Below are 22,235 nucleotides of genomic sequence, written 5' to 3' on the forward strand. Positions count from 1 at the left end.
ATATTCGCCAGCTTGAGATACGGCGCTTTTCTTCGCTGTTTTTGTCTCAACTTAGTGATTTTATCAGGCATAAAACGAAATTGCATTCTGTCAACACCATCGTCTGCTCCGTCGTCTGCTCCGTCGTCTGCTAGGAATCCGGGACACTCCAGGGGATCACAGGATCGCAGCTTCTACAAACCACATACCAGAAAAAGTAACTGAAAGCGCTTTAGTATTCTTAAATAATATAAAAATAATCTAAAATAAATGCAATGTCTTTGTTTTGAAGATAATTTAAGTATTCATGGTTTAAAAAACTAATTTTTTTGTCGGTTGCAAATTTTCACCGACACGAAAGCGCAGCCGTCGGCGCCATTGCAGCGCAACCGATACGTCGTGTTTTGTATTATTTGCCTCTTTGAGGCATTGCTTGATTACTTGTACGGCGGACACGTGTGAAGAACTCATTCAATAGGAAGGTGAGCAGGAGTGTGTTTTGGAAGCCAACAACCAGGATTTCGGCCTGTCAACATTGGCGAGTTTCAACGGGTAAGCCATGAAGAAAGAGTGCTGCCACGTCTTTTCATCTGTTAGGGGAACGAAGACTCCTGCGCCGTTTTACTAAGCCTGGATGAATCGCATGGCCGGTGAGTCCCGCTCTGCGTTTCTTTGCTAATGATCTGTATTCACACGCGCTATTTGTATGCGGCTATATAGGGTTGTGAGTGGAGGCAGTCCGCCTGCGGTTGCCGCAGCTATAATGCGGCACCAAAAAAGCAGGGCCTATATCCTGCATGACAAGTGTTGTTCTCATTGTCTTTATGTGCATTTATAACTCGCGTGCCGTGGTAAATAAAAATGGCACCAGATATCACAACAGAGTTACGCTTTCGCTTGCTAGCGCTTCGACACTCGGTGCAAAAGCATGGATTTGCACTGCGTAGAAGACGATGAGCGAGAAGTGCCGCGCGGCGGAGCGCTCGCGCTAGGCCAGCTGCGATCAGACACCGCACTATTTTGCTCAGGGTTAGTACTCATCGGATTAGTGCTTGTGCCTTAATATGCGTCATACTAAATTTTGAGACAGTGATCGCATGCGTAAGGCTAGTTCATATTCATCGCCTTGTCATTTGTAAACTTGTCTGTGCTTCCCCAGTGGAACAGGATTTGAGGCAGTGTTGTGTCAAAGTTAGATCAATCTTGCTTCTCCTGAGCTGTAAACGTTGATGCTTCCTCTCCTTCTGAGCACTGCGAGCTGTCGGAGATGCAACTGCACAATTATTTAGGATTTCTACCTTTTTGCTATATCCCTCGCTTTTGCGGCCCGCATTCAAGTCGTTCGCCATTGTCGATGGATTTTTTGTTACTTATTTTCGCTTTGTTATTTATTCTTGGTTGCGTGCCATCAGCTGTGGTGCCGGCGATTCTCCGAGCTCGGAACTCTTCCCAGGCACGGGACCCTACCCACAGACCTCCCTTCGCCGCACTCACGAGTGTTCTTTGGTATTTTTTTGTTTCTCTTGCCTTGCATTGCCAGTCGACAAATTTGTGCAGCTTTTAATTGTATGCAGATTTGTTAAATGCGCTAGCAATTTTTCTATGATGCCAAGCTGTGCTGTGAGGTATCAAGCTTCCTGCTAGTGAAGGCATGCTTTTTTCCATTCTCTCTTCTCATTTAACCAAGGCAGACTGGTTGCAACTTTCAATTTAATACCTAGACATTGGTGCAAGGCACCATGATATGAATTAATGAAAACCTGCACATCCTATATTCAAATTGGTGTGCGGTATTTCAGCCAGCTCATCTTTCAGTGTGGTTTTAACAGTCATTGTGACTCTTCTCAAAGAATGTATATGGTTGCATTACATAAAATCTGTTCATTTGTTTTGTCATGGGCTAGCTCATTGGTTTTTTATTTACTTTTATTATGTCTAAGTTTAGTTTTTAAAGCAGTAGACGATTTCCTCTCTTGTCATTCATGACATGGCTACAGCCACTGACAGCTGTTGCTCTGGATGTATTTATTTGCAGTTGCCAGCGGCCAGCATCTATTGGGCCATGCGTGCTTCCTGCCTTCGGCTGTGTCATCCCTCCTGATCCGTTCATGGTAGTTATTCTTTTTCAGTGATGCATATCTTAGCTGCCTATTTAGAAACATATTTTTAATATAGGCTTGCAGCTAGGTTTAGAAGTGCATGAAACTCTACATGCACTTCACAGCAGTGCCTCAGCTTATAATTACCGGAACTGTAGACTTGTACAAAATATAGTCGCTGATGTAGCTCTTGACGCAGCTGCTGTTAACATAAACGTGCTTTGACATTGCACACCTGTTGCCTGGTATGCATATGTGTCCTCGAAAAGGACCTATATGTTCATTTATCCCTTTAAAAACATTGTGCTCTACAATGATGGTTTACCAGTATTTCTGATACAGAGACCAAATTGTCAGTCAGTAATGTAACATTGCACGATGACACCAATCCTTGTATGATATAGCATCCTTGCAATGCACTGGGCAAGCTGCTGTCAGCACAGATTTATTGCTGGTTTATTGCCACAGCATATGGTTATACTGCACAGTTTGTACCTCTACCTTCTTAAAGCTTTATACTTTAAAAATTTAAAATTAGTTGAAGGAAAATTCAAGGAAATGTAACAGTAACTGTCTCACATTTTGGTGGACACTTGAACCGTGATATAAGGGAGGGATATAGAAGGGAAGTAATGAAGAGCTGATGCCCATGTTACATGCCCCTCTTAAGTTAAACATACCTCACAATTAACACATTTGGTGCAAAACAAACATGGGACTTGCACGTTCACAAGCACCCTCATGTCAGTAAAACAAAGTGCCAATGTTGCCGTACTTTAGAGCTTTGCTCCTAAAAGCGCAGCTGACTGCTGCTCAAAGTTGAGAGCAAAAATATGTCTAATTTTCCTCATGTGCAGTCTGCGGTGCTGGTGCCATTTGCAATGGTGATTGACATTGAGTTGCATGATGCTCAGTCTGTTCCTGGAGTTAGTGATTTTGTCTGTCATGTGAATGTGCTGTTAAAATTAGTGCAAAACAATGGTTCTCTAGTTCATTTTAGGTGACTGTCCTGTGCCACATGCCACCACCCATTTTCCTCAAATTTCCTAATCTCATTTAGCCATCTGATTGCCACCCATTCATGCATTCACCTACTCTTGGAATCCTCCCAGTGTTTTAGTGTGGTATTGCTTATATCTTCTCTGCATTACACATGCATAGCACTTCCTCTTTTTTGATTTAGTCAAGAGATCTCTGTTCCTGTTTCTTGCATAAGCATAAGAGGTGACTCAAGTGCACCATCTAGGCTTGTGATGCAATGTGTAGGGCGCTTCGTTTTTGGGTAAAACCTGGTTTCTCCCTACTGTTGCATCAAAAAAGATTCTTAAAGATCAGGTTCAACCCAATTTCTGTGCAAATGTGTCTGTAAGAAAGTGTGGTTTGAAGGTGCACAAAGGCAAAGAACTACTGGAGTGTAGTGGATGTCACATAATTCTTCTGACAGATTTTTTAAACAATTCTGGTTATTTTATTTCTCTTTTAATGTTTATTGTTTGTCGGTTGCTTATAATTTTTGGATAAACTGAAAACTACATGTACTGACTGGTATTTCATTCCAATAATTATACCCATTATTATGAAGCTGTGTTGGAAGGTAGGTGTGCATTTAGTATGCGTGCTTTGAATTTCAGTGATTGTTTCTGCAATGCAAAATGGAGGACAGGTCTCTGCTGTGCGAGTTTTTTGCAATGGAGTGAAAGTAGCTGGAGCAGCATTTGCTACTGTGTCACCAAGCCAAAAGTTCTCCCACAGACCACTGAGCTTCTGAATACCTATAGCTTAAAGCTCGAAGCTCTGGTTGGCCTTTCCGAGGTTTTCTGCATTAACGAGTGCAAGCCCAAGGGCTCAGAGCTAACAAGCATTTGAAACCATAGAGCTATACACAGTAGTGCTGGGACCGTGCAGCAAGTCAGTGTGAATTAGGTCGCGATAAACGTGGTTTACTGTAGAAAGCTTGTGTGAAAAAATAGTTGCGCTCACAGAAACCGCTGTTTCTTTCTTAGTTGTCTTTGAAACAAAGCAATGCATGTAAAATTTTATATCTCACTGATCCCTCAATTTTTTTCCAGCTAAAGACCAAGAGTTGCATGGAAGTTGTGCAAGCCACCAAGTTGCGTGTGATTTTTGCCAGGGACCTGGAGCAGGCTGGGAAATTAGCGGATGGCCAGTGGTATTCACTCAGTAAGGCAAGCTTTTTCTGTAAGTACAGTTTTTGGCATGGCATTGCTTAGGAACGCATGCACTAATCTGACTACTCTATGCCCGCCCATGCTTCAAGAATAATGAAGTTCATGAAAAAAATTGATTTCCGAAAAAAAATTGCCACTTCTGTTATTTTTTTTCAGAAAAGTATTTGCCATTTAAAGGGCTGTGAAAACCTTAAAAATTATTATGTGCTTGTTTTGGCTTTTTTTCAAATTTCTTCCACATCTATGTTGACCTGACCTTGTAGCTTGTCTGCATGAGATTGGCTGCTACCTACAGTTTGCTTTTTTGTTGCTCCTTTATTGCCTGTCACAATCTTTACTTTGCGTGGCAGTGTCATGCAGTTTGGGAAGTAATCTGACCTTATTTCTGCATTGTCCTGTAGTGCAAGCTTTTGCATGTGGGGCATGTTTATGGTGTCCTTTCGTTTGTTGTAACTGCAGTTTGGCCATGAGGGTTAGAGGCTTAGTCCTTTTTTTATTTTGATGCAGTGTCATATACTTCATGCATAAATTAATGAAGTAAGCACTATTTTTTGTAATAAATGAACATTCATTATAGCTGTGTGCATTATAAGTGCACTTGACTCTAAAATGGCTTTCTTTCGGCCTTCAGTATTACATCTTAAAACCAGCCGGAAGACACAAAACAGGAGAAGAGATGAGCACAAGATGAGGCTGGTCTAACAACTGAAATTTTATTGAAGGAAAGTGGCAAAAGAAGACCTGCAAAAAGATTCAAGCATGCAAGACCCCAAAGCAGTGAGAGGGCAAAAAATAACCGAAAGGCACTGATGTACTAGTAAACCATCAAAAAAATTAATTCCTTACAGTGAAGGTTCACGGACAGTTTAGCCAGGCACTTGTTTTTAGCCTTACTGATGTAGTAAGCCTCAACTATGTTAGGACAGATTTATCACTTCCCAAAACCACTGATGTGCCGCAGAAATCAGGCGTGCAAAGAGAAAGGTCGTCCTCCGATTGCATTCACGAGATTGAACATGCAGTGTCAGGTGAAAATTCGCCTTCCTCTCTATACAGTGAGTGTTCTCAGCCAGGCGCACATTCAGATATCTGCTTGTCTGCCCATAGTAGTTTCAGCTACGAGGCAGTGGAATGCAAAAAACCTTTACTTTTGCAAGTGGTGAACATTTTTTTATCTGCCACTGTGCATAGCGGACGATTACCCATAGTTGTACCAAGCCTAGTTTGAACGGTAGTGCAACAGGCTCCTACATCACTTCTAGCTGTCAAGACAACAGCAACATCATACTTTGGTGCAACTTTCCCGGGATGGTGCGAAATGGCGTGGAGGTAAGGTATAGAGCCCGTCTTTTTGTGCTGCTCAACTACGTCAGCATCATGTGAACGGTGTTTCGTTCCCTCGAGAGAGTAAAAACACACTCTGACAGGTGCGCAAGATGGGCAAGTGGGAACCCAGGTGCCATTGGCTTGGAAACCTGCTCCGAGAATGTATTCTAAGCACTGTGATGGCATGACTTTCATAAAGCGGTCGTGATGCATGTGATTGCCAACCTGTCCTTCACCAGCCTCGAGTGGTTCAACTCGTAGCTAAGAGGCTTCCTGATCTTGGGCTTTGGCGCCAACATATGTGGTCGTCCGCAAAGCGCAGGTCTAAGTCAAGAAGCTACAAACGGTTATGCTTAGTGAAATTCAGACGTAAAAGATAGGCTTTGACCACATGCCTAAAGATTTCTAAAACGTCTTGTGCCAACTTATCTGAGCCCTCCTTGTGCAAAAAAATTAGGTAGCTATCAACATAATGAAATGCTACTATGCCGAGGCCTTCCAAACAGGGCTTTGATGCGGTATCGACTCTGGACAGAAGAATGTCGCGGAGGAACAGTGCAACCTGGGATCCTCTGCATATGCCTGATTTCTGATGTAAATACCGCCTTGCCAACTCACAAAAGTGGAGTTCTGTGGAGTTCTAGTTTCTTGTGGACAGCAACCTGGGCAGGTGCTCTGCAGTGAGCATCGACATGGAGGGCCTGCACTATTCATTGTCACATGATAGACCTCTGAGGCATGTGCAAACTGCATCAGGGTGAACAATGAACATGCTTTTACAGATGATTGCGTGATTTCGGTTGTTGGCTTCTTGGAGCTGTTGTCCTTTTACTGCAAATCCGCATTTGTCAGTTGGCAGGGCGGTATTTACACGCACATCGTACCTTTGCTCAGCAACATTTTTTTGTTTAAAGTCGATAAGGCATTAGAGGCCTGTTTGGAAGACCTTGGCATAGTAGCATTTCGTTATGTTCATGACTGTAATTTTTCTGGACATAGAAGGCTCAGATAAGTTGGCACAAGATGTTTTAGGAGTCCTTAAGGCATGTGGTCAAGGCCTGTCTTTTACATCGGAATTGTCTAAGCAGAACTGTTAGCAGTTTCTTGATGCAGACTTGCGCTTTGTGGACGAATATGTTTGTCGGGGCTACAGCTAAAGATCGTGGAAGGCTCTTTTTAGCTACGAGTCGGACCACTCGTTGGGGAAGGATGGTGAAGAGGTGTATTTGTCGCTGGTTAAGGTCAGTAAAGATGGAAACACTTGATGGGTGTGCAATCGTGTGCATGACATCAGCTTTAGATAAGTCATGCCATCACTGCTGAGGACGCATTCTTGTAGCAGGTTTCCAAGCAGCTGGGTTCCCACTTGCCCATCTCAACAACCTGTCATAGTATGTTTTCACTCGCTCGAGGGTAAGGAGCACATAACTCCGATGATGCTGATACACCTTACCTCCACAGTATTTCACAGTCTCAAGAAAGTCGCGGGAAAGCCTAATGCTGCTGTTGTCTTAACAGCGAAGTGCAAGACAGGAGGCCTTTGCGCCGCCATTAAAAAGGCTTGATAAAACTGGGTACTTGTCCACAATGGCCAGTGTCACAAAAAAAGGTTCACCACTTGCAAAGCAATGGAGTTTATTGCATTCCACTGCCTTATGGCTGCAACTAATATGGGCAGACGGGCAGATATCTGAATTTGCACCTGACAGCACTTTCACTCTATAGGGGGAAGGCAAATTCTAATCTGGCACTGCACGCTAAATCTTGTGAATGCAAATTTGAGGATGACCTGTCTCTTTGCACGCCTAATTTCCACGACACATCAGTGGTTTATGGAAGGAATAAATCTGTCGGTAGATAGCTGAGGCTTACTACATCGGTAAGGCTAAGGACACGTGTGGCTAAGCCATCGGAAAACCTTCACCGTAAAGAATTTGCTTTTTTAGATGATTCATTAGTATGCCAGTGACCTTTGATTGCACTTTGCCCTTTCACTGCTTTGGGTTATTGTGTGCTTGTATCTCTTCGCGGGTCTTCTTTTGCGGCTTTCCTTCAATGATGCCGCCGCAGTGGCTCAGTGGTTATGGCGCTCGGCTGCTGTCCCAAAAGACGCAGGTTCGATCCTGGCCGCATCAGTCAAATTTCAATGGAGGCGAAATTTTAGAGGCCCGTGTACTGTGCGTTGTCAGTGCACGCTAAAGAACCCCAGGTGGTCGAAATTTCTGGAGCCATACACTACGGCGTCCCTCATAGCCCGAGTCGCTTTGGGACGTTAAACCCTCACAAATCAAATAATCAAAATCTTCAATTAAATTTTTGTTAGTCCCGCCTCTTGAGCTCATGTCTTCTTGTGTGTTCTGGCTGGTTTTAAGGTGAGTCAGTACCAACTCGGCCAGTCATAAGCCTTGTTCAGTATTACAACATTTTGAATAAAGTGAGTTTACTAGGCTATGTTGCCGGGGATCGTGTCCGCAGCAGTTGTGGGCAACTGAGAAGAGATAGCATCATACGATTGGTTGTGTAATTGGCAGAGGATGACGTGAGGATGCTGCTCGAAAAGAAAATTTTATAATCGGATAATTATTTGCAGCCAAAAATGTCCAAAAAGTGGCTGGGCTAGAGAAAAAGTGCCGCAAATTTTGAAAACGCTGAAAGTAGGAGCTACAGCGTAGTGCCAAGTTTGAAAAACTGGAAGTATGGACAAAGCCAAAGCTTGGCGCCAAGTTTGAAAACTCGAAATGAGCAATCACGTGACCAGTGATAAGTGTCCTATACCTAACCAGGAGATAGGAAAAAGAATGATAAATTAGAGGCAATTAGGTAATTATTGAGAAGCGAGAGGCAATGAATGCGTGATTAGACTGGGCAAGTATTCAGTGAGTGGGCAGGAACGATCCATGGAGGAAAATTTGAAAACTCGAAATCGTTGCTGGGATGAAGTGAGGGTAAAATAAGAGTTAATTGATAACCAATCAAGTCAACGAGAAAACAACCGTGGCGCCAAATTTGAAAGGCGACCAGTGTCGAGGAGGCGTCAACGCTTTCACATTTTTTTTGCGCAGGTAGCAGCGGTGATCTCTATTTTTGTTTTTTTCAGCCAAGACAAAAACCATTTTTCTTGGCTCATGGGTGATGTATCTAGGAACCTGCGGCCAGGACAATGCTGGACAGCATGCATCAGCAAGCTCGGAAAAAAAGCACGAAACAGTAAATAAATATTGATCATTTTCATTTCAATTCTAGTGGTTTTGTGCACGAATTACTCTGAAATGCACAAAGCTTGTGTGGACAGGCGACCATTAACAAGCTGTGCATTTTTGTGCATAGCCTACTCCAGAACACAAATCCTGTGTTAATTGACAGGTGACAGTAACGACTGTTACACAGTGTACGAGCACTACACAAGACACACTACAGAAGACAAGGCAAACTACATAAGACAAGACAGACTACAGAAGACAAGACAGACTCCAGAAGACAAGACAGACTACAGAAGTCAAGACAGACTACAAAAGAGAGGACAAACTACAAAAGACAGACTATAAAAGACAAGACAGACTACAGAAGACAGGACTACAAAAGACAAGACAGACTACACAAGACATGCCCAAAATACGACAAGACTACAGACTACAGAAATTTTTTGTCTTAGAATCCTGTAGTGCGTTTTGACTGGGCGTACCACTATTTTGCCACTATAGCCACCAAGAATCAACTCTGATTCATCTATAGCCACCAAGAATCCACTCTGCTTCCTCTATAGCCACCAAGAATCCACTCTGCTTCCTCTATAGCCACTAACCATCCACTACGTTCCCGCTATGGCTCTCGGTAGGCTTTCCGATAGGGACAGTAGGGCTGGCATCATAATACCGATCGCATTGTGTTCCTAAATTTTCCTCCCATCAGCATTTCCTTATATCCTTTGTTCCCTTATGAAACTGTCAATGTCCTTCGAATTCAGAATAAGCTGCGGTAAGGCTAACCGACCCAGTCAAAACGCACTACAGGATTCTAAGACAAAAAATTTCTGTAGTCTGTAGTCTTGTCGTATTTTGGGCATGTCTTGTGTAGTCTGTCTTGTCTTCTGTAGTCTGTCTTGTCTTTTGTAGTCCTGTCTTCTGCAGTCTGTCTTGTCTTTTATAGTCTGTCTTTTGTAGTTTGTCCTCTCTTTTGTAGTCTGTCTTGACATCTGTAGTCTGTCTTGTCTTCTGGAGTCTGTCTTGTCTTCTGTAGTTTGCCTTGTCTTCTGTAGTGTGTCTTGTGTAGTGCTCATACACTGTGTAACAGTCGTTACTGTCACCTGTCAATTAACACAGGATTTGTGTTCTGGAGTAGGCTATGCACAAAAATGCACAGCTTGTTAATGGTCGCCTGTCAACACAAGCTTTGTGCATTCCAGAGTAATTCGTGCACAAAACCACTAGAATTGAAATGAAAATGATCAATATTTATTTACTGTTTCGTGCTTTTTTTTCGAGCTTGCTGATGCATGCTGTCCAGCGTTGTCCTGGCCGCAGGTTCCTAGATACATCGCCCATGAGCCAAGAAAAATGGTTTTTGTCTTGGCTGAAAAAAACAAAAAATAGAGATCACCGCTGCTACCTGCGCAAAAAAAATGTGAAAGCGTTGACGCCTCCTCGACACTGGTCGCCTTTCAAATTTGGCGCCATGGTTGTTTTCTCGTTGACTTGATTGGTTATCAATTAACTCTTATTTTACCCTCACTTCATCCCAGCAACGATTTCGAGTTTTCAAATTTTCCTCCATGAATCGTTCCTGCCCACTCACTGAATACTTGCCCAGTCTAATCACGCATTCATTGCCTCTCGCTTCTCAATATTTACCTAATTGCCTCTAATTTATCATTCTTTTTCCCATCTCCTGGTTAAGTATAGGACACTTATCACTGGTCACGTGATTGCTCATTTCGAGTTTTCAAACTTGGCGCCAAGCTTTGGCTTTGTCCATACTTCCAGTTTTTCAAACTTGGCACTACGCTGTAGCTCCTACTTTCAGCGTTTTCAAAATTTGCGGCACTTTTTCTCTGGCCCAGGCACTTTTTGGACATTTTTGGCTGCAAATAATTATCCGATTATGAAATTTTCTTTTCGAGCAGCATCCTCACGTCATACTCTGCCAATTACACAACCAATCGTATGATGCTATCTCTTCTGAGTTGCCCACAACTGCTGCGGACACGATCCCCGGCAACATAGCCTAGTAAACTCACTTTATTCAAAATGTTGTAATACTGAACAAGGCTTATGACTGGCCGAGTTGGTACTGACTCACCTTAAAACCAGCCAGAACACACAAGAAGACATGAGCTCAAAAGGCGGGACTAACAAAAATTTAATTGAAGATTTTGATTATTTGATTTGTGAGGGTTTAACGTCCCAAAGCAACTCGGGCTATGAGGGACGCCGTAGTGGATGGCTCCAGAAATTTCGACCACCTGGGGTTCTTTAGCATGCACTGACAACGCACAGTACACGGGCCTCTAAAATTTCGCCTCCATTGAAATTTGACTGATGCGGCCAGGATCGAACCTGCGTCTTTTGGGACAGCAGCCGAGCGCCATAACCACTGAGCCACTGCGGCGGCATCATTGAAAGAAAGCCGCAAAAGAAGACCCGCGAAGAGATACAAGCACACAATAACCCAAAGCAGTGAAAGGGCAAAGTGCAATCAAAGGTCACTGGCATACTAATGAATCATCTAAAAAAGCCAATTCCTTACGGTGAAGGTTTTCCGATGGCTTAGCCACACGTGTCCTTAGCCTTACCGATGTAGTAAGCCTCAACTATCTACAGACAGATTTATCCCTTCCATAAACCACTGATGTGTCGTGGAAATTAGGCGTGCAAAGAGACAGGTCATCCTCAGATTTGCATTCACAAGATTTAGCGTGCAGTGCCAGATTAGAATTTGCCTTCCCCCTATAGAGTGAAAGTGCTGTCAGGTGCAAATTCAGATATCTGCCCGTCTGCTCATATTAGTTGCAGCCATAAGGCAGTGGAATGCAATAAACTCCATTGCTTTGCAAGTGGTGAACCTTTTTTTGTGACACTGTCCATTGTGGACAAGTACCCAGTTTTATCAAGCCTTTTTAATGGCGGCGCAAAGGCCTCCTGTCTTTCACTTCGCTGTTAAGACAACAGCAGCATTACGCTTTCCCGCGACTTTCTTGAGACTGCGAAATACTGTGGAGGTAAGGTGTATCAGCATCATCGGAGTATGTGCTCCTTACCCTCGAGCGAGTGAAAACATACTATGACAGGTTGTTGAGATGGGCAAGTGGGAACCCAGCTGCTTGGAAACCTGCTACAAGAATGCGTCCTCAGCAGTGATGGCATGACTTATCTAAAGCTGATGTCATGCACACGATTGCACACCCATCAAGTGTTTCTATCTTTACTGACCTTAACCAGCGACAAATACACCTCTTCACCATCCTTCCCCAAAGAGTGGTACGACTCGTAGCTAAAAAGAGCCTTCCACGATCTTTAGCTGTAGCCCCGACAAACATATTCGTCCACAAAGCGCAAGTCTGCATCAAGAAACTGCTAACGGTTCTGCTTAGACAATTCTGATGTAAAAGACAGGCCTTGACCGCATGCCTTAAAGACTCCTAAAACATCTTGTGCCAACTTATCTGAGCCTTCTATGTCCAGAAAAATTACAGTCATGAACATAACGAAATGCTACTATGCCAAGGTCTTCCAAACAGGCCTCTAATGCCTTATCGACTTTAAACAAAAAAATTTTGCTGAGCAAAGGTACGACCTGCGTGTAAATACCGCCCTGCCAACTGACAAATGCGGATTTGCAGTAAAAGGACAACAGCCCCAAGAAGCCAGCAACCGAAATCACGCAATCATCTGTAAAAGCATGTTCATTGTTCACCCTGATGCAGTTTGCACATGCCTCAGAGGTCTATCATGTGACAATGAATAGTGCAGGCCCTCCATGACGATGCTCACTGCAGAGCACCTGCCCAGGTTGCTGTCCACAAGAAACTAGAGCTCCACAGAACTCCACTTTTGTGAGTTGGCAAGGCGGTATTTACATCAGAAATCAGGCATATGCAGAGGGTCCCAGGTTGCACTGTTCCTCCGCGACATTCTTCTGTCCAGAGTCGATACCGCATCAAAGCCCTGTTTGGAAGGCCTCGGCATAGTAGCATTTCATTATGTTGATAGCTACCTAATTTTTTTCCACAAGGAGGGCTCAGATAAGTTGGCACAAGACGTTTTAGAAATCTTTAGGCATGTGGTCAAAGCCTATCTTTTACGTCTGAATTTCACTAAGCATAACCGTTTGTAGCTTCTTGACTTACCCTGCGCTTTGCGGACGACCACATATGTTGGCGCCAAAGCCCAAGATCAGGAAGCCTCTTAGCTACGAGTTGAACCACTCGAGGCTGGTGAAGGACAGGTTGGCAATCACATGCATCACGACCGCTTTATGAAAGTCATGCCATCACAGTGCTTAGAATGCATTCTCGGAGCAGGTTTCCAAGCCAATGGCACCTGGGTTTCCACTTGCCCATCTTGCGCACCTGTCAGAGTGTGTTTTTACTCTCTCGAGGGAACGAAACACCGTTCACATGATGCTGACGTAGTTGAGCAGCACAAAAAGACGGGCTCTATACCTTACCTCCACGCCATTTCGCACCATCCCAAGAAAGTTGCACCAAAGTATGATGTTGCTGTTGTCTTGACAGCTAAAAGTGATGTAGGAGCCCTTTGCACTACCGTTCAAACTAGGCTTGGTACAACTATGGGTAATCGTCCGCTATGCACAGTGGCAGATAAAAAATGTTCACCACTTGCAGAAGTAAAGGTTTTTTTGCATTCCACTGCCTCGTAGCTGAAACTACTATGGGCAGACAAGCAGATATCTGAATGTGCGCCTGGCTGAGAACACTTTCACTGTATAGAGAGGAAGGCGAATTTTCACCTGACACTGCACGTTCAATCTCGTGAATGCAATCGGAGGACGAGCTCTCTCTTTGCACGCCTGATTTCTGCTGCACATCAGTGGTTTTGGGAAGTGATAAATCTGTCCCGACATAGTTGAGGCTTACTACATCAGTAAGGCTAAAAACAAGTGCCTGGCTAAACCGTCGGTGAACCTTCACTGTAAGGAATTAGTTTTTTAGATGGTTTACTAGTACATCAGTGCCTTTCGGTTATTTTTTGCCCTCTCACTGCTTTGGGGTCTTGCATGCTTGAATCTCTTTGCAGGTCTTCTTTTGCCACTTTCCTTCAATAAAATTTCAGTTGTTAGACCAGCCTCATCTTGTGCTCATCTCTTCTCCTGTTTTGTGTCTTCCGGCTGGTTTTAAGATGTAATACTGAAGGCCGAAAGAAAGCCACTTTAGAGTCAAGTGCACTTATAATGGCCACAGCTATAATGAATGTTCATTTATTACAAAAATAGTGCTTACTTCACTAATTTATGCATGAAGTATATGACACTGCATCAAAATAAAAAAAGGACTAAGCCTCTAACCCTCATGGCCAAACTGCAGTTACAGCAAACGAAAGGACACCATAAACATGCCCCACATGCAAAAGCTTGCACTACAGGCCAATGCAGAAATAAGGTCAGATTACTTCCCAAACTGCATGACACTGCCACGCAAAGTAAAGATTGTGACAGGCAATAAAGGAGCAACAAAAAAGCAAACTGTAGGTAGCAGCCAATCTCATGCAGACAAGCTACAAGGTCAGGCCAACATAGATGTGGAAGAAATTTGAAAAAAAAGCCAAAACAAGCACATAATTTTTAAGGTTTTCACAGCCCTTTAAATGGCAAATACTTTTCTGAACAAAAATAACAGAAGCGGCAATTTTTTTTCGGAAATCAATTTTTTTCATGAACTTCATTATTCTTGAAGCATGGGCGGGCATAGAGTAGTCAGATTAGTGCATGCGTTCCTAAGCAATGCCATGCCAAAAACTGTACTTACAGAAAAAGCTTGCCTTACTGAGTGAATACCACTGGCCATCCACTAATTTCCCAGCCTGCTCCAGGTCCCTGGCAAAAATCACACGCAACTTGGTGGCTTGCACAACTTCCATGCAACTCTTGGTCTTTAGCTGGAAAAAAATTGAGGGATCAGTGAGATATAAAATTCTACATGCATTGCTTTGTTTCAATGACCAACTAAGAAAGAAACAGCGGTTTCTGCGAGCGCAACTATTTTTTCACACAAGCTTTCTACAGTAAACCACGTTTATCGCGACCTAATTCACACTGACTTGCTGCACGGTCCCAGCACTACTGTGTATAGCTCTATGGTTTCAAATGCTTGTTAGCTCTGAGCCCTTGAGCTTGCACTCGTTAATGCAGAAAACCTCGGAAAGGCCAACCAGAGCTTCGAGCTTTAAGCCATAGGTATTCAGAAGCTCAGTGGTCTGTGGGAGAACTTTTGGCTTGGTGACACAGTAGCAAATGCTGCTCCAGCTACTTTCACTCCATTGCAAAAAACTCGCACAGCAGAGACCTGTCCTCCATTTTGCATTGCAGAAACAATCACTGAAATTCAAAGCACGCATACTAAATGCACACCTACCTTCCAACACAGCTTCATAATAATGGGTATAATTATTGGAATGAAATACCAGTGAGTACATGTAGTTTTCAGTTTATCCAAAAATTATAAGCAACCGACAAACAATAAACTATAAAAGAAAAATAAAATAACCAGAATCACAAGCCTAGATGGTGCACTTGAGTCACCTCTTATGCTTATGCAAGAAACAGGAACAGAGATCTCTTGACTAAATCAAAAAAAGAGGAAGTGCAATGCATGTGTAATGCAGAGAAGATATAAGCAATACCACACTAAAACACTGGGAGGATTCCAAGAGTAGGTGAATGCATGAATGGGTGGCAATCAGATGGCTAAATGAGATTAGGAAATTTGAGGAAAATGGGTGGTAGCATGTGGCACAGGACACAGTTACCTAAAATGAACTAGAGAACCATTGTTTTACACTAATTTTAACAGCACATTCACATGACAGACAAAATCACTAACTCCAGGAACAGACTGAGCATCATGCAACTCAATGTCAATCACCATTGCAAATGGCACCAGCACCGCAGACTGCACATGAGGAAAATTAGACATATTTTTGCTCTCAACTTTGAGCAGCAGTCAGCTGCGCTTTTAGGAGCAAAGCTCTAAAGTACGGCAACATTGGCACTTTGTTTTACTGACATGAGGGTGCTTGTGAACGTGCAAGTCCCATGTTTGTTTTGCACCAAATGTGTTAATTGCGAGGTATGTTTAACTTAAGAGGGGCATCTAACATGGGCATCAGCTCTTCATTACTTCCCTTCTATATCCCTCCCTTATATCACGGTTCAAGTGTCCACCAAAATGTGAGACAGTTACTGTTACATTTCCTTGAATTTTCCTTCAACTAATTTTAAATTTTTAAAGTATAAAGCTTTAAGAAGGTAGAGGTACAAACTGTGCAGTATAACCATATGCTATGGCAATAAACCAGAAATAAATCAGTGCTGACAGCAGCTTGCCCAGTGCATTGCAAGGATGCTATATCATACAAGGATTGGTGTCATCGTGCAATGTTACATTACTGACTGACAATTTGGTCTTTGTATCAGAAATACTGGTAAACCATCATTGTAGAGCACAATGTTTTTAAAGGGATAAATGAACATATAGGTCCTTTTCGAGGACACATATGCATACCAGGCAACAGGTGTGCAATGTCAAAGCACATTTATGTGAACAGCAGCTGCGTCAAGAGCTACATCAGCGACTATATTTTGTACAAGTCTACAGTTCCGGTAATTATAAGCTGAGGCACTGCTGTGAAGTGCATGTAGAGTTTCATGCACTTCTAAACCTAGCTGCAAGCCTATATTGAAAATATATTTCTAAATAGGCAGCTAAGATATGCATCACTGAAAAAGAATAACTACCATGAACGGATCAGGAGGGATGACACAGCCGAAGGCAGGAAGTACGCATGGCCCAATAGATGCTGGCCGCTGGCAACTGCAAATAAATACATCCAGAGCAACAGCTGTCAGTGGCTGTAGCCATGTCATGAATGACAAGAGAGGAAATCGTCTACTGCTTTAAAAACTAAACTTAGACGTAATATAAGCAAAAATAAAAAACCAATGAGCTAGCCCATGACAAAACAAATGAACAGATTTTATGTAATGCACCCATATACATTCTTTGAGAAGAGTCACAATGACTGTTATAACCACACTGAAAGATGAGCTGGCTGAAATACCGCACACCAATTTGAATATAGGATGTGCAGGTTTTCATTAATTCCTATCATGGTGCCTTGCACCAATGTCTAGGTATTAAATTGAAAGTTGCAACCAGTCTGCCTTGGTTAAATGAAAAGAGAGAATGGAAAAAAGCATGCCTTCACTAGCAGGAAGCTTGATACCTCACAGCACAGCTTGGCATCATAGAAAAATTGCTAGCGCATTTAACAAATCTGCATACAATTAAAAGCTGCACATATTTGTCGACTGGCAATGCAAGTAAAGGCAATAGAAACAAAAAAATACCAAAGAACACTCGTGAGTGCGGCGAAGGGAGGTCTGTGGGTAGGATCCCGTGCCTGGGAAGAGTTCCGAGCTCGGAGAATCGCCGGCACCACAGCTGATGGCACGCAACCAAGAATAAATAACAAATTGAAAATAAGTAACAAAAAATCCATCGACAATGGCGAACGACTTGAATGCGGGCCGCAAAAGCGAGGGATATAGCAAAAAGGTAGAAATCCTAAATAATTGTGCAGTTGCATCTCCGACAGCTCGCAGTGCTCAGAATGAGAGGAAGCATCAACGTTTACAGCTCAGGAGAAGCAAGATTGATCTAACTTTGACATAACACTGCCTCAAATCCTGTTCCACTGGGGAAGCACAGACAAGTTTACAAATGACAAGGCGATGAATATGAACTAGCCTTTCTCATGCGATCACTGTCTCAAAATTTAGTATGACGCATATTAAGGCACAAGCACTAATCCGATGAGTACTAACCCTGAGCAAAATAGTGCGGTGTCTGATCGCAGCTGGCCTAGCGCGAGCGCTCCGCCGCGCGGCACTTCTCGCTCATCGTCTTCTACGCAGTGCAAATCCATGCTTTTGCACCGAGTGTCGAAGCGCTAGCAAGCGAAAGCGTAACTCTGTTGTGATATCTGGTGCCATTTTTAGTTACCACGGCACGCGAGTAATAAATGCACATAAAGACAATGAGAACAAAACTTGTCATGCAGGATATAGGCCCTGCTTTTTGGCGCCGCATTATAGCTGCGGCAACCGCAGGCGGACTGCCTCCACTCACATCCCTATATAGCCGCATACAAATAGCGCGTGTGAATACAGATCATTAGCAAAGAAACGCAGAGCGGGACTCACCGGCCATGCGATTCATCCAGGCTTAGTAAAACGGCGCAGGAGTCTTCGTTCCCCTAACAGATGAAAAGACGTCGCAGCACTCTTTCTTCATGGCTTACCCGTTGAAACTCGCCAATGTTGACAGGCCGAAATCCTGGTTGTTGGCTTCCAAAACACACTCCTGCTCACCTTCCTATTGAATGAGTTCTTCACACGTGTCCGCCGTACAAGTAATCAAGCAATGCCTCAAAGAGGCAAATAATACAAAACACGACGTATCGGTTGCGCTGCAATGGCGCCGACGGCTGCGCTTTCGTGTCGGTGAAAATTTGCAACCGACAAAAAAATTAGTTTTTTAAACCATGAATACTTATATTATCTTCACAACAAAGACATTGCATTTATTTTAAATTATTTTTATATTATTTAAGAATACTAAAGCGCTTTCAGTTACTTTTTCTGGTATGTGGTTTGTAGAAGCTGCGATCCTGTGATCCCCTGAAGTGACCCGGATGCCTAGCAGACGACGGAGCAGACGACGGAGCAGACGATGGTGTTGACAGAATGCAATTTCGTTTTATGCTAGATAAAATCACTAAGTTGCGACAAAAACAGCGAAGAAAAGCGCCGTATCTCAAGCTGGCGAATATCGTGGATAAGTTGAACGCAATTGGCACGATGGAGAGTAGCTGCTATGCATTAATTTGCGCGACACTGGCACGCTCACCGGAGATCATGAAACTTAACAGCTTAATCGGTGACCAGTACAAGCGGAGTGCTTTGATATCAACTGCGTTACGAAACTACGTCGATACTTGCGTCTCACTTTAGCTAATATGCAACAGCGGCTAGCACTCTCCGCATCCTGATCGCGTGTAGTTTAACAAGCAAGAGCCCACCAGCGCATCGAAGCAGGCGTGCTTTCGAGTTCGTATCGTTACGATAAATACGAGTTGCTTCGGCACGTACTGGAATTGAAGTTCTCAGCCTGTGCGTCATGGACGGTGACGATGGCGTCGCGGACGATCTTAACTAAGACTCGCCGCAACGCAGCCGATAACCCAAGCATATGTGCGTTAAAGGTTGTTCACCAGTAGTGCAAACGTGGGCATAAAGTATCGCTGAGTCGCAGCGCCAGTCGCTCGGTTCTCGATTTTCCAGCCTTCCGAGTGAAGGTCGCAAGCTGTTGAGCCAATCAGTGAGCCAGCGGGAGTGAGCCAGGCGAGCTCTCGGGAACGACGCCGCCCGCGGGCGCGCCGGGCAATGAACTACGCGCTACTCCCTGGCTGCCCTAGTCGTCGCTAAGCCTAGCCGGTTTCGCATCGATGCAGCAGCTGAGTGCACTTCGAAACTGGCTAGCGCTGAGGTGCTGCTCTCGTCATCGTTTTACTGTGAACCTCGTCTCATAGTAAAACAAAGATATGTTCGGTTTCCGCGACACCTTCAGGAGCGGAGCCAGCTGAGGCCAGGAAAGCCGCGATTGAGCAGCAGCAATTAAAGGCGCCGTGGGGAGACATTTGTTTGTATTCCTGTTATCGCTTCTACCAACGACTCTATATTGGCCAATGATACTCCATCCGACGGCTTAGTATGGACTTGAACAAACATTACTGTCGCATTTTTCTGACGCTGGCGGCCGGTATTCAGGCTGGCATGCCGCGCCCGTACGTTATCAAGTCGCTCAACTGTATGGCCGTGGTGCACATCAAAACCTCCAGACATCCTCCTTTTCGCTCAGATTGTCTTAGCACACAGTCACGCTGGGACCAGAGTAGTATAGAGGCCCGAGCGCGGGTGCACAGGAGCTAGACTGTGTCAAAGCAGGTGAAACTCTTTAAAGCTCGCGGTTGATGTCAGTCCCAAGATTTTATTCTCATTTCGACCGAGAATCAAATCGGTTCAAACTCGCCGGCCGCCGCATTTCACCTTCGGCTGCATACGCTGCTGTCTATATTTAGCGACATTTTCGTGTCACCGTCATGAAATGTTCAGTGAAGGCAATGAACGACATCGTAAAGTATTTTTTTTTTGCTTTGCTATTTTATGATAAGCACCACGTCACTGCCGCTAAAAAAAATTCTCCGCCAACACTGCATCAGCGTTGGACTTAAGAGCGTTAGCTACGAGAGCTTGAAGTGTTTAGATCGGGGTCCTAGATCGGGGTGCTCAGCAAACGTGGAGAAGACAAAATACAAACATCTGAGGGCATTTCGTTTCGGAAACATTCGTTATAAGATACAAGCAGCGTCATCTACATCAAAGATTTTGCACTACTATTGCGATTTACAGCCACCTTCGCTAAATCCGGTATGTTTCCTCCTTATATATCAGTTAACGAATTTTATAAACGTGTGCATTACAACAAGATGAATTGTTTGACCGCATCCGGAACCCTCTGCGACAAACGATTAGGCCTTATGGCTGTCTGGAAGTCCCCGGAATGCACAGTTTGGGGGCGAAAAGGTCGTCGGTGCGAATCCCACACATATTTTGGGCTTCATCTAAATATTTATTTTATCCTCAGGAACATGACAAGTCAAATGACACCACTTCGATCGTTATGCGTCAAACGGGCGGCCCCCAAATTTGATGCAAATGGGGGTCCCCGGGGTTCCACTTCGATAGCCGCTATACTGGCATATGTAAAACGGATCGAAGGTATCTGTGACAACTGAGGCTCTACGCGCCCGCTGTTGCTATGTGATATAGTGTGGTAACTGTCTTGGCTAATTTGACCTTCCCTGCAGACAGACGTGTCCTTGACAAACGTAAGTAGTAAGAGCTGACGCTCTTAAAACTGAAACGCGCGGAAAAATGATATCGGGGTTGCCTTGAACATTTATACAGAGAACTGCGTGCATGTACACACATGCTACCTTTGTGTAGCTGGATGGTTATGGCGAGTAATTTTCCCTGATTGACGACTAACGACATTCTTTTCCGCGACGCATAGAAGTGTCCTTGGTTTTTTCTGCGCATGTAGTAGTAGCGGTACATTATGTTACATGGCTTGAACATGTCACAGAAGTCAAGAGGACACTGACTTTCAGTAGCGCCATTCGACTTGCGCACACCGATTGGTACAGCTACATGCCGCCACCGCAAGCGCGTGCGGATACGCAGGCACCGCTGGCTTCGTCGCTTGTGCATACAGCTTTTTGGGCTTTCAAAGCCGCATTATACTCTTGAGCATGCACTACTTTCATCACATTGTCATGTGTGAACAGAAGGGAATTAGGTGAGTGCTCGAGCAGTGCCTCTCCTCTAAGCCAATTCTCGTTCGGTGAGAGAGCCAGGTCGCGGGAAGCGAGTTGAAAACTCGATTCGCCAATGTGAATGAGCACTTCATTTCGCTCGGTGCCCGTCACCAACAGACCAGAGCACCTCGCATCCTCTTCGCGACTCGCCACAGTGAACGCGCTTTGAAGCAATTTTTGTCAATTTGATCCTATCGCTGTCACACGACCGCATGACAGTGTTTCTAGAATTCTGCAGTAAAATAATTACCCTCACCAGGACTCTGTCGTATGACGCATCCAACGATAGGTATCTATCGCGCGGCACAATCCACGACAGGTATCTGTCGCGCGACTCATCCCACGACAGGTATCTGTCGCGCGGCATATCCCACGACAAGCTCTTGTGTCGCGCGACAGGCCGCACGACAGGTACTTTTGTCGCGTGAAAAGAGGCGCGATAGAAGTCTGTCGCGTGACTGAACCCACGACAGGCAACTTTGCTGAGGCACGCAATCTCTGTCGCGCGGCACTACTCCCTCTGTCGCGCGACAGTACCTGCGACAGAAACCTGTCGCGCGACAAATGCTGCGACAGGGACCTTCTTCGCACGACAAAATGCAGGAAAGATGTCTGTCGTGCGGCAGAACCCACTACAAACAACTTTGTCGCGCGAAAGAACCCACGACACGAAGCTTGTCGCACGACACATGGCACGACAAGACAGCTTGTCTTGCGACACAAAATTGTGTCGCGCGACAGATGCGCGACAAAAAATTCTGTCGTCCGTTTTGATCGGGGAGGAAATTACCATTGAATTTTTTTTGAATTTTATATTGGTTACTTCCCAGGAATTAAATTTCAATAACCTTCCTTTGCTTTCCTACCTATATCTTCTAAAAATCGGCCTTGAAGAACAACAAATTGAGACGGAGAAATTGACGGCATTAGTTTCGGGAATTAAAGCAAGGTTAAAATAGAATCTATAGTAA

At 44.2% G+C, this 22,235-nt stretch overlaps 2 protein-coding genes across 3 annotated transcripts; one reads left to right on the forward strand and one right to left on the reverse strand.

Annotated features, from left to right (window-relative positions):
* The first annotated feature begins 333 nt into the window (after window positions 1-333).
* On the forward strand, window positions 334-8,815 carry LOC144127639 (uncharacterized). The gene is made up of 5 exons (XM_077660599.1): window positions 334-629; window positions 1,392-1,485; window positions 2,015-2,090; window positions 4,148-4,277; window positions 8,691-8,815. The coding sequence occupies exons 1-5, from the start codon at window positions 614-616 to the stop codon at window positions 8,813-8,815; spliced, it is 441 nt and encodes a 146-aa protein (XP_077516725.1). The 5' UTR covers window positions 334-613.
* A 1,207-nt stretch (window positions 8,816-10,022) lies between these two features.
* On the reverse strand, window positions 10,023-18,499 carry LOC144105289 (uncharacterized). Of its 2 annotated transcripts, XM_077638433.1 has the most exons (5): window positions 18,029-18,499; window positions 17,174-17,267; window positions 16,562-16,637; window positions 14,574-14,703; window positions 10,023-10,162 (listed from the first exon to the last, which is right to left on the reverse strand). In XM_077638433.1, exons 1-5 carry the CDS (start codon window positions 18,042-18,044, stop codon window positions 10,038-10,040), a joined length of 441 nt encoding a protein of 146 aa, XP_077494559.1. In that variant the 5' UTR covers window positions 18,045-18,499; the 3' UTR covers window positions 10,023-10,037. The 2 variants fall into 2 exon arrangements, 1 of the variants encoding a protein (XP_077494559.1); XR_013308749.1 differs by lacking the exon at window positions 16,562-16,637 and having other exon boundaries at window positions 18,029-18,498.
* Window positions 18,500-22,235: the final 3,736 nt, after the last annotated feature.

The sequence above is a fragment of the Amblyomma americanum genome, chromosome 1 (genome assembly GCF_052857255.1).
Source record: "Amblyomma americanum isolate KBUSLIRL-KWMA chromosome 1, ASM5285725v1, whole genome shotgun sequence".
Lineage (NCBI taxonomy): Eukaryota > Metazoa > Arthropoda > Arachnida > Ixodida > Ixodidae > Amblyomma > Amblyomma americanum.

Excerpts from the sequence above, each read along its gene's own strand:
- LOC144105289 (XM_077638433.1), bottom strand. Across the intron at positions 16,638-17,173 it reads GCACTCACGAGTGTTCTTTG|TTGCCAGCGGCCAGCATCTA; the intron begins GTATTTTTTTGT and ends ATTTATTTGCAG. Across the intron at positions 10,163-14,573 it reads CAGTAAGGCAAGCTTTTTCT|CCAAGACAAAAACCATTTTT; the intron begins GTAAGTACAGTT and ends TGTTTTTTTCAG.
- LOC144127639 (XM_077660599.1), top strand. Across the intron at positions 1,486-2,014 it reads GCACTCACGAGTGTTCTTTG|TTGCCAGCGGCCAGCATCTA; the intron begins GTATTTTTTTGT and ends ATTTATTTGCAG. Across the intron at positions 2,091-4,147 it reads TCCCTCCTGATCCGTTCATG|CTAAAGACCAAGAGTTGCAT; the intron begins GTAGTTATTCTT and ends ATTTTTTTCCAG.